The following is a 12,665-nucleotide window of genomic DNA, read 5'->3' on the forward strand; positions in this document are numbered from 1 at the left end:
ACATCTGCACAAAAGAATAACCAAGTAATGTAATAACTTAACTATGCAATCGCCAGGAGTTCACATGAAGGTGGACAGACTAGAGAACAAACAAAACAAGATGTAGGATTGGCCACTGGAATACACATTGTCTATAAAAACGTATGCACCCGCACTCACCGACTGTCTTCTGGCGGGCGGGGCTCTCCTCCTCACACGGGAGCCTTGCTCCCTGCAGCACTCCTCCGGCGGTCGCTTTGGGGCCGCGGGCGGGGTTCCTCTCCTCTCCTAGATGCAGCAGGGCTCCCCCGCATCATCGGAGCCCTGCAAACCGGCCGCCATGCTTCTTCTTTCTTCCCCCCGGGCTGCGGGGGCGGGCACTTCCGGCCGGCCGCGCTGGGATTGGCCGGCCGGCCAACCACTTCCGGGTCGCTGCGGGCAGCGCAGCGGCCCTTCTCCTTAGGTAGGCAGGGGCTGATTTTTACGGGCAAATGCCGGGTGGGCACCGGCTCTAGATCACCATCAATCGGGGCGGGAGTGGACACGGACGGCGGGAGGGGGCGGGAGTGGACACGGACGGCGGGAGGGGGCGGGAGTGGACACGGACGGCGGGAGGGGGCGGGAGAGGACACGGACGGCGGGAGGGGGCGGGAGAGGACACGGACGGCGGGAAACGTGCACAGGACAGCGAGGGGACAGCGCATCAGTGAAAGGGGAGGGAACGGGAAAAAACGTAACTCCGCCCTGGGAAAAAATCTCGGGAACGCCCCCGAATCTGGTCCGGCCTTGACGGACAGATCTCTGTTCCAATGGCTAGCCTCCATTTATGGAGCTAGCCAATGGGACAGGGGGGCGTATTCCATTCTCCTTACTGGAAATCAAGAGATTTCTCTGGAGGCGGAGCTAAGAGCTCCGCCCTCCAGCGAAACCTAAAAAGATAAAACAACAAGTTATAAAGCTGCAATGCACCCGGCTCAAAACAAACAATACTCAAGACAAAATCTGTCCGCACAAACACAACAGAATATACAAGTCATTGATCTAAAAAGCTAGCCACATATTCCTTACCTTTGAATAGATAGCCAAGCAATACCACCCCCCCAGCGGAGGAACTGCAGACAAATCTCAGACTAAAAAATTGTGCAGGACTGAAAGGGTAAAATGGTCATCCCTGCGGCTCAGACTGTCCAGGCAGTAATGCTTGGTAAACTTGTGCAGGGATGCCCACGTTGCTGCCTGATAGATGTCCAGGACTGGGACTCCATGTGCTAGCGCAGTGGTAGCAGCCTTAGCTCTCGAGGCTGCTTCTTCACCAGAGCGTAACAAATCCTGACCCATAGTGAGATGGCCCTTTTCTGCACCACCTGAACTTTGTTTGAACCAACATACCCCACAAAGAGTTGGTCTTCTACCTGGAACACTTTTGTGCAGTCAAGGTAGAACGACAACACTCTTTTTGGGTCCAGATGGTGAAGTCTCTCCTCTTCCATGGAGGGATGTAAATGAGCGTACAAAGTGGGCAAAGTGGCAGATTGTCCCACATGGAAAGGTATTACCACATTCGGAAGGAGAGTGGCCCTAGTGCGAAGCACCAACTTGTCTGGGAATATGGTCAAGAAAGTAGGCTTGGACGATAAAGCCTGCAGCTCACTTACCGTCCTGGCAGATATAATTGCCACAAAAAAGGCTGCTTTTATGGTGAGCAGTCGGAGGGGGACAAATATGCAGGGTCGCAAACCCCACATCAGAAAGTTAAGAACCAAATTAAGGTCCTACTGAGGCATAATGAAAAAGGACAAGGTGGGCACATATGTACAAGGCCATTCAGGAATCTATGAACAATGGGTGACTTAAATAAAGAGGGTTGGTCTAGTAGCTTCAGGAAGGCTAAGCAGAAATATAGGCTTTTAGGGTGCCCAGAGCAGAGCCCTGCTGGGCAAGAATCAAAATAAAAAGCAAAACATCAGTAAGGGAAGCAGAAAGAGGGTCAATAGACTTTTCAGTACAATATATTACACATTTATTTCATAAGCAGGTGTATACAGTTTTGGTAGAGGGACGCCTGACTGCCAGAATAACATTAAAGAATTCAGGAGGAAGGCCCAAAGTGATTATCTCCCACTGCTCAATCTCCACGCAAGAAGCCGTTGAGTTGACAGATTCAGATAGAGGACCCTCCCCTGCTGCTTTGACAGAAGATTCTCCCGATGGGGCAGCCAGATCGAAGGATCGATGCTCATTTCTAGGAGCTCAGGATACCAGACTATCTGTGCCCAGTCCAGAGCCAAATGGATGGCTTGGGCCCAGTCATTCTTGATCTTCTTGAGGACTCTGGGCGGGAGTGGTAAAGGCATACAAGAAGCCAGAGCTCCACTAGAGATGAAAAGCATCTCTGAGCAAGTGCCGCTTTGGAAACACCAGCGTGCAAAAACCGCTGACATTACGTGTTCTCAGCAGCGGCGAAAACATTGAACCAAGGCCCTCCCCACTGTTGAAAGAGACCTTGTGCCAGCTCTGGATGGAAACAAACTCGTGATTCGCTAGGCATCAATGGCTGAGTTTGTGTACCCTGGCATTCAGGGAACCTGCCAGATCTTGAACCACTGGGGAAATGCCCTACTGTTCCAGCCATGTCTATAGACGCCGGGCTTCTTGACAAAGAGTCCACAACCCCACTCCGCCCTGTTTGTTGCAAAACCACCTGGTGGCGGTGTTGTCCATGAACTTTTGAACTAGCGCTCACTTGATGAAGGGTAGAAGGCTTTCAATGCAAATCAGATCACTCGGAGCTCGAGTGTGATGCATCTCTCACTACTGGGATATCTGTTGGGTAAGGGAGAGGGGTCTGCCTCTGACCCAATCTTGGTTAGTTATCCACCACTGCTGGTCTTGTGCAGTTCCCTCCGAGAACAGGACCATGTCGGAGAGATTTCCGTGATGCTGCGCCCACTGGAACCACAGGTTCCACTGCAGAGCCCGCACATGCCATCTGGCATGTGTCAGTAGCAGGAAGCCATGAGGCCCAGCAGCCTCAGACTCATTCTCACCGAAACACAGGATAAAGGCTGAAACATCAGTATCATAGCCTGAATATCCTTGACTCACACCTCAGGAGGATAGGCCCAAAACTTAGCTGTATATCGTATGGCTCTAATGGAAGGGAGCAGGTGTGACTTTAGCACGATGATAGTGAAGCCCAGCGAGTGCAGGAGGTTCACTATAGTCTGGAGGTGGGCAACGACAGCCTGAGGGGAGCCTGCCATCCGCAGCCAGTCATCAAGATAGGGCGAGAATGGTACCCCTAATGTGCACAGATGAGCTGCGACCACCGACATCACCTTGGTGAGCAACTGAGCGGCGCTGGTGAGGCCAAAGGGAAGCATGGAGAACTGAAATTGCTCATGGGCTACCGCCAACCGCATGTAGCGCCGATGGGCAGGCAGACCGGAGATGTGAACATAGGCTTCCTGCAAGTCCAATGCTACCATCCAGCCTCCTGGGTCCTGGGCAAACAGGTCCTGAGCTACTGTGTCTTGCGTCTTGAATTTCTCCTTCTTGAGGAAGTACTAGAGGGCTCAAAGGTCTAGGATAGGATGAAAGCCATAGTGCTTTTTCGGGAGCAGAAAGTATTGGGAATAGCAACCACCACCTACTTCTGGTGCGGAAACCCTCTCTATGGCTTCCTTGGCCAAGAGAGCCATGACTTCCTCCTGGAGCAAATGTAAATGATCCTGCATCAGCCAATCGTAGGATGGAGTCATGAAGTGAGGGGTGGTCTTGAAGAGGAAGGAGTAGCCCCTTCAAATGATCTGGAGGACCCATCTGCCTCATGTAATGTTTTTCCAGTGATGGAGACGAATGCTGATCCTGCCACCAAAAGGACGCCCATGGTCTGGAAGGGCGTGACTAGGAGAGCTTTAAAGATGCAGGCAGTGGTCGTTTCACCACACCTCTGGCTACCGGACCCACATGCTAGCTATGAACAGCACCCTCATCCAGATAAAAATATGTGATGTCCATAAACCCCTGCTAAAACTACAATCCTACCCCTCCCTAAACTAATGGGACATATCCCAAAACTCCCAACACTGATCGGACCCCCTCGAGTGCCAAAAGGTCAGAAAAGATACAAAAACACTCTAGTAGGAGAAGTGTGTGGGCTCAACGGCCTATAATAAGATAGTCGTTAAAAATCCTTTTAGCAATCAAACTTACTCCACTAATTCCTGACAGACACACCCAACAAGGATCCCCTCCCGATACCTCATCCGTTCGCAACTGGTAGGCTGAAGGGATCACACACCTGTGGGAAAATACAGGCTCTCCAAACCCCATTGAGAATGGAGCGTAATGTTTAATTAACTGTTTTAACAACAAGCAATGGTCTTAATCAAAAACAGGTAGCAGTAAGAACAACGAAGAGCATCAACACAGACTAATCCTCCAACAGCCACGATTCAAAAGAAAGAAACACTTACTGAACTTTTATGGATGGAAGGACAGGCGCCACGGGCCCACCTCGGCCCACAAAGCGGAGGGGAAAAGTGAGTGGGTGCGCCATTCCAACGTGCGGTTGATCCCTTCCATGACAACATCATCTATGAACTAAACAAACTAGCTTTTACGAACTGGTCAGAAAAAACACAGCCACCAAAGGAGCGCAGATGATTCCCAGGGGAACCATATCAAAACCACAAAAATTATGTATATTTATATGGCTATGTATGATCTGCCTATTGCGAATAGTCCCAAACTTCAGCACTGCTGAAGAACTGCAGAGTCATAAGAAAAGTACTAATAGGGAACCACAGCACCAGCGTAGGGATCTCTCAAATGTTGCATACAAATACACCGAGCAGAACACCAGCATCCCATATGCGCTGCACAGCGCCCTTTTGCAGAACACATGCTACCAGCAAATGAACTCATTCGCCTCCCAAGCATCAGCCAGGTCATGTTATGTCTTAACTCATTCCACTTGCGGTAGGAACAGACGGGCTTTACCTGTCTGAAGAAATAGTCCCTGAGAAAGCAAAATGCCTTATAAACCTCTAAATTTGTATGATAAAAGCCAAGATCCAGCCCAACAAATTAGAACCACAAAGGGTAGTGGTAAACATAACCCAATAGGATCTCATAGAACCTTGTTCAGCACCCTCCTAAATTAGTAGACATACACATCAAGTCATGAATATATTGGAAACACAAATACAGTTAATCTAGAAACATTTTATCACAAGATGTCTACAGTCATTAAGTTTATTTTCTCTGGAGTGAAGGCAACACAAGAGTCCATTTGTTTTTTCAAATTATTTTCACTGTTGGTTTATTCATAGGTACTTCCAGCACAGGTCAGCCAACATGTGTTTTGTCTTTTATAGACTTTTTCAAGGCAGTTCCAAGTTCAATTCTCTAGTCCTAAATGGCCATAGGTATCCACCGCCACAACAGAAAAATTCACGCCCAGTTAAGTACGAATAAACCCGAATTCGTGAGTCATCGGAAGATCAGTCCTAAATCCAAGTGAACCGTTCACGTTCCAATAAAGTACAAGGTTGCCATTAGGTCAAAGTAAAATCCTACGGCAAATTGGGCTTGTCATTAGAAATCTTTATAGAAAAACTGATTTGATCACTTGATGAGGAAGTCCCTGATAAGCTTCCTCGCCGAAAACGGTCTTATGTAAAGACTGGCTTGAGGTTAAAAAAAACAAGTCAACGTTTGAGGTGTGATAATATTCCCAGCAGGTACCACTACTACCTTTAAATTAATTGCATAATCCAATAGGACACAAAGCTCACAGCTTTATACATCTTAACTAAAACCACTGATTTCCAAACAGAGCTGGAATGGATGCGTAGAAGCGCCACATAGGGGAAAATATCACATGGCCTGAGATTTCCTAGAGAAGAGATTTCTGGAGGTAGCAAAACCTGCAATTCAGTGCACAAACATCTGCTCCAGTGTCCATCTATGGACCAAGAGTGGCACTTAGTGTAACTGGGGCGGTCTTCCTAAACAACAAATGGTATCCAAACATTGAATTCCACCATAAAGTCAGATGCGACATGAGTTAGGAACACACAGCCAATCAGGATCTAGCACACGTAGTGATCACTCGCTCTCCATGCCGAATATCTGTGCATGTTAACCACTAGCCACACTGTGTCCACACGAGGTTGAGACCCATCTGTGGTAACCATTAGACAATTTATAACATCAAAAGCAGCAACCCACATTCCTCACCATATACGGTACGCTGGAAACTTTTACAACTCACCAGATTTTGTATTTCAGAAGAATGCTAACAGATTGTAAATTGAGACAGTCCTCAGACCCTGTGCCTTTAACTGTTCTCAATTCAGTAATGTTTAATTAAACCAACTGTCCCTGTTTTGCCAAAAGCCTGGTCTCTTCGGTTTTTTAAGAGATTTCCAACTCAAGTAACATTTTCTTTGAAGTGCAAATATATGCTAAAATAAAGAAGAAAAAGAAAACATATGCCAAGTAAATGTAGGTCATGTGCTTCAATAAAAAAATTAGAAGGTAAAGCTTTGCGCTGGTCTACCAACTTGAAACAGTGAAAATTGATACAGTATGCTTAATACTGTTTTATGAAGGTGGCGTGGTTTTGAAACTTGCAGCAGAGATGCCTGGCACTCTACATAAGAACGTTGTGGTCCCAGTAACAATGGCAGTGGAGCTTCTGGTAATCCCACTGCAGTTGCAGATGATTGCAGATGAGCTGCTGGGAGAAAAACTAAGGTAAATATCACCGGAGAATGGACTCTACAGGATGCAGAGTAGCACAGAGTAAGAAGGCAAAATACTGTTACTTAGACTATGCAGCAACCTAAAGACCAGCGCCTGTCTACTAGACAGGACCAAACACTGCAAACAAAGCCAATGGCTTAAGAAGGCTGATACATCACCAAATTATATGTAAGCTGTTCTGAACGGATTATATATAAGAATGACACTCTCTGATAAATAACTGAAGTGGGCCTCTTCAAAGTCCAGCTTTTCCAAGCAAGACCATAAATTATTATTGAGAAAATAGGGGGCTGGCAGTTAAAACAGTCTTTTGGTCAGATCTAAAACAGATATAAATAGAGCACAGGGAGCAGGAGCGTGGTTGTCATTGACTCACATGTATAAGACGCACAGCACTGGTCAAGAGCATCACGATCCTCTTTGAAGCAAATGGAACAAGTGTGGTACTGCAGGACCAGTGCACATTTTCTTTAAATATATGAAACAAGTGTGGTGCTGCAGTGCCAGTCAGTGCATGCTTCCTTCAAAGACATGGAACAAGGGTGGAAGGGCAAGGCTTCTGCAAGCTTCCTACATAGACAGTGTGGCCACTGGGCAGAACTTTTTAATGTTTCCCTTATATTAAACCAATAAGCAGTATCGAATTTTGCCCTGAGGAAGGTGGTTCTGTTTATATTGTCTTTTAGCCACTGAAACGTGTTGACGCCTTCGCATTGTAGAGAATCCAAAAAAAGCCTTGGGACATTTAGATAAAAAGTCCTTTTTACTAAAAGTTCCAAACCGATCATATATGGCAATTGGATCAAATAGATGTCCAAACAGACAATAATGACTTTTTAGGGCTCGCCTGCTGATGCGCTTCAGCGCATAGCTGGCGAAGCTCTATAGGGGCTTATCCAGTGTTTAACCACCACTGGCGATTCCACTGGCGATTCCTTCAAGTGCATGTGCTTTTTAGGTCATTGCGCTTGCGCAAGCCCTAAAAAGCGCGTGCACAATGCCACCAGCCGCCTGCCTGCCTGCCTCGCATTACCACATCAAAGGCAGCCCTCCGAGCGCATTTCTCACCCCCTAATTATTCACGGCCGGCCGGCAGGCACATCAAAGGCTGCTGCTGCCGTGACTCGCATTTCTCCTCCCTCCTCCCCTATCACTGCCCAGGCCGGCCGTACTTTCTCTTTACAAGGGCGCCCATTCCTGAATCACTTGAAATCTCTCCACATTATTTGCATTTTGTTAATTAAAAAAATTAACTACAACACAGCGTTGCACATTTTTCTCGACTTCGGAAGGATGAGTCCCAATCTCATTTGTACAAAGTGTTGTAATGGGATTATTGGAGAGTTAGAGAAACGTGCTCACAAGTTACATTTTTATGCAAATCATCTGAGTAAATAAACAATAGCATGGTGCCGTTTGCGTCCTTGACTTGATCTGGTTTTTATTTTTATTTTGCTATTATTCTCACAAAGGCTAAGAAGGTCTGCCTACTTTAGTATTAAGTGCTATACGTCGCATAAGCAACAGCTAACCATTCACTCACCCACGCAACGCCACTCACCCACGCAACGCCACTCACACACGCAACGCCACACACACACGCAACGCCACACACACACGCAACGCCACACACACACGCAACGCCACACACACACGCAACGCCACACACACACGCAACGCCACACACACACGCAACGCCACACACACACGCAACGCCACTCACACATGCAACGCCACTCAACCACGCAACGCCACTCAACCACGCAACGCCACTCACCCACGCAACGCCACTCACCCACGCAACGCCACTCACCCACGCAACGCCACTCACCCACGCAACGCCACTCACCCACGCAACGCCACTCACACACGCAACGCCACTCAACCACGCAACGCCACTCAGCCACGCAACGCCACTCAGCCACGCCACTCAGCCACGCAACGCCACTCACACACGCAACGCCACACACACACGCAACGCCACACACACACGCAACGCCACACACGCAACGCCACACACGCAACGCCACACACGCAACGCCACACACACGCAACGCCACTCACACATGCAACGCCACTCACACATGCAACGCCACTCACACATGCAACGCCACTCACACATGCAACGCCACTCAACCACGCAACGCCACTCAACCACGCAACGCCACTCAACCACGCAACGCCACTCAACCACGCAACGCCACTCACCCACGCAACGCCACTCACCCACGCAACGCCACTCACCCACGCAACGCCACTCACCCACGCAACGCCACTCACACACGCAACGCCACTCAGCCACGCAACGCCACTCACACACGCAACGCCACTCACACACGCAACGCCACTCACACACGCAACGCCACTCACACACGCAACGCCACACACACACGCAACGCCACACACACACGCAACGCCACACACACACGCAACGCCACACACACACACGCAACGCCACACACACACACGCAACGCCACTCACCCACGCAACGCCACTCAGCCACGCCACTCAGCCACGCAACGCCACTCAGCCACGCAACGCCACTCACGCAACGCCACTCACACACGCAACGCCACTCAGCCACGCAACGCCACTCAGCCACGCAACGCCACTCACACACGCAACGCCACTCACACACGCAACGCCACACACACAACGCCACACACACACGCAACGCCACACACACGCAACGCCACACACACACGCAACGCCACACACACACGCAACGCCACTCACACACGCAACGCCACTCACACACGCAACGCCACTCACACACGCAACGCCACTCACCCACGCAACGCCACTCACCCACGCAACGCCACTCACCCACGCAACGCCACTCACCCACGCAACGCCACTCACCCACGCAACGCCACTCACCCACGCAACGCCACTCACCCACGCAACGCCACTCACACACGCAACGCCACACACGCAACGCCACTCACCCACGCAACGCCACTCACCCACGCAACGCCACACACACACGCAACGCCACACACACATGCAACGCCACTCACACATGCAACGCCACACACGCAACGCCACTCACCCACGCAACGCCACTCACCCACCCAACGCCACTCACCCACGCAACGCCACTCATCCACGCAACGCCACTCATCCACGCAACGCCACTCATCCATTTGCAAAACGAAAAATGTCAAACTCTTCTATTGCGAGACCTATTGCATTTTCAATGCTTGTTTAAACTGGGGTTCTAGCACGTTTTTTATTGTATTATTTGGTATAAAGATATTTGAATGTATAATTTATGAAAAATGTTTTTATATATTGACTGTGTACACACTTTAGGGATATTTCCGAGACTTTAATCAACTGAGGAAAAAGATATTATTTACATTAATAAAACAGTGTAAGCATTACATTTCAGTCTGAGAGTATACTTGGAATCTGGATCTGCATTTTCAGTATAGGAGGTGTGAATTAGCTGTATGGTGAGGTTACTGAGGAGATTGTGTGACGTGACGGTGTGAAAGTATGTAAGATTTTCTTCAGGGATGTTCCAATTTGCTTTCTTTTAAAGTTACCTGTGCATTTTATTAGTAGAAAATGAAGCAAACCGCTCATATAATGCATTTTCCGAGTTCAAGCACTCTATCCAAAGTAAGTCTATGTTCTTTTACTAACCACCAATTTCTACCCTCCACCCATCACGCTGACTGTACTGATTACTGTGACAGTCTTGTCTTCAGAAGCAATGCAGCAGCATGGGCATAGCTTCTTTAACCTCTGCTGGAGGAAGACAGCCAGGGTAGAATGGCACACAACGCATTTACAAAACAGAACACGCGCACTGCTCTGCCATTCAGTGAGCGCCCAATGAGGCCGTCACAGTGCCTCTGGAGGTGCTACAGTGGATTCTACTACTGGTCCAGCTAAGGGAGTCTTACTCTTGCAGATAAGGAAATCTGACGGAGCAAACTCTCAGTGCTGTAAGAGCTCCTCTGGCCCTAGTTGGCAACAGTGCTGGAACAATTTTCAGACTATGGTGCTGCCATCAATGTCACATCAATTAACTCATAGGGATTTTGAATTCAAGCACCACACAAATAACAAGTGTTGCAAACAGACACACCAATTCAACAGCAGAGTGGCAAGGGTGTCTAATGTAACTGGTGTTGCATTTAGAAGCACATTGTCACAAATTGATCACTAAACCATGGCGTAGTAGCACATTATTATTGAAAGACAGCCCATGTTTCATTCCAATGAACATTAAATTTGGACAGACCTATAGTTTTACTGTGAATGAGCAGAAAGTGGGTTTAGTGATTATTTGTCATTTGCGTATCACCAAGTATATTGAATTGATTTGTTTTGACTCTGTTAATTGTCTTGCTTCCATCATACATAAGATTCGGGAAAAAAGTGCTTTGTTGGCGCTCTCATGTTTATTTTAAAATATTTGTACAGTTCATTTATAGGTATTTAAATGTTTCTGTGTTAGAGTAAAAGAACATCTTACCCAATAAGAGTAACAAAAGTAAACACCAGTCTCCATGTTAAAATAATAAGCAACAATTTGTAAGGAGGATAGATTGACATGTAACCTCTGTATTTGAAAGCACAGCAAATGTGACAAGATCAAAACTAAATTTAAAGGCATTCACGTTTGGAACTCCAGCTGCAGCCCCCACCCCTACTTCCAGTGCTTAATTTGTAATGTAGCTGTATATGTACCACAATAGTAAGTATCCGTGCCCAAAGGTCTGCTCAAAAGCAGGCAGCCGGTGCTATTAAATGTCCCCACGCCGAATACCAAGGCTGCATTGTCCTTAATCAGCCTCATGCAGTTTAAATCCACTGCCAGACACTCCCTATCTCTTTGCTCACTCTTACAGGCTCCTGCTTTCTCCCTCGTTGACCTTCTTCCGACTACTTCTTCTCTTAAGCAGGTGTCGGTGCCCCATCGGCTCAGGTTAAACAGTGCATGCTTTCAATGTCTATGCTAGTAGGTGGCCTCTCCGGGCTCAAGAGGATGTTGTGAGTGAACCCCCTCACACATCTTGGCACGGGGCTCCGCCTCTTGTATCTACACCCCTAATTCAAATCCAGACTTCATGCTTCTTCTAGAATCGCAAACATAAGTAGTTGGTATTTTTTCTAGGAGAAACGTGGCAACCCTATATCTCAGTTACAGAAAAGCCTCCTTACTAATGAGCTACTATGGTATGAACCGCAGACAACATGCCCTGGGCTGTACGCTCTTGACATTTTCTATTTTAATGTGGTGGTCAAAACAAAAGTCTTGAACCAAACGAACACTAGAAGGACCCCCGGATCTCACCTTCACAGCCACTTCAGGAGCCGCGTCCACGCTGACCAGAGCTCGGGAGCCACCTGGGCCCTGGGGAGGGGGCCGCAGGTGCTGGGTCCTCTCCTCCTCATCTTCCTCGGTGCCATGCTCGGAGTCAGATCCACTGCTACTACCATCATACGAAACCAGCGCAGCGACCGCCGCCATCTTGCCCCCGGTCGAACGTCATCAGCAAGCGCGTCGCCCTCTGATGTCAGTATACTTCCTGGTGGTTCCTAAGGAAGGAGGCTTGTTGTTTCTTTCCACTTTCCATGAATCTTTATTGAAATTACGAAGCGTGCATTACTGAGGGAGCGTGGAAGGTGCCCGATGAAGATACGAGGGATTAAGGTTCCCCGCAGAAAAGTGATAACCATGTTCGATTAGAGACAGCAAAACAGCTGGTTATTTGAAGATTTGCGCAGGAAACTGCCACAGGAACAAAATAGAACACGACGGGCAATGTTTTGGTAATAATGCATGCCAATAGACCAGATTCAGGCGTGAGACTCATTATTTTTGAAGCCATCACTATTTTGTCTGTCTGCCACCTGAAATTGCCTCTACTTCAAGAGAAGTCAATGGGTAAAT

At 48.1% G+C, this 12,665-nt stretch overlaps 1 protein-coding gene across 1 annotated transcript in view; it reads right to left on the reverse strand.

The window, feature by feature from the left end:
• The window catches only part of CDC40 (cell division cycle 40), a 405,957-nt gene extending 393,651 nt beyond the window's left edge, over positions 1-12,306 (reverse strand). Inside the window, exon 1 of the mRNA XM_078649170.1 lies at positions 12,066-12,306. Within this exon, the coding sequence (XP_078505296.1) occupies positions 12,066-12,242 (177 nt within the window). The 5' untranslated portion in view covers positions 12,243-12,306. The remainder of the gene's footprint in view (positions 1-12,065) is intronic.
• Positions 12,307-12,665: the final 359 nt, after the last annotated feature.

Source organism: Lissotriton helveticus, chromosome 6, assembly GCF_964261635.1.
Source record: "Lissotriton helveticus chromosome 6, aLisHel1.1, whole genome shotgun sequence".
NCBI lineage: Eukaryota > Metazoa > Chordata > Amphibia > Caudata > Salamandridae > Lissotriton > Lissotriton helveticus.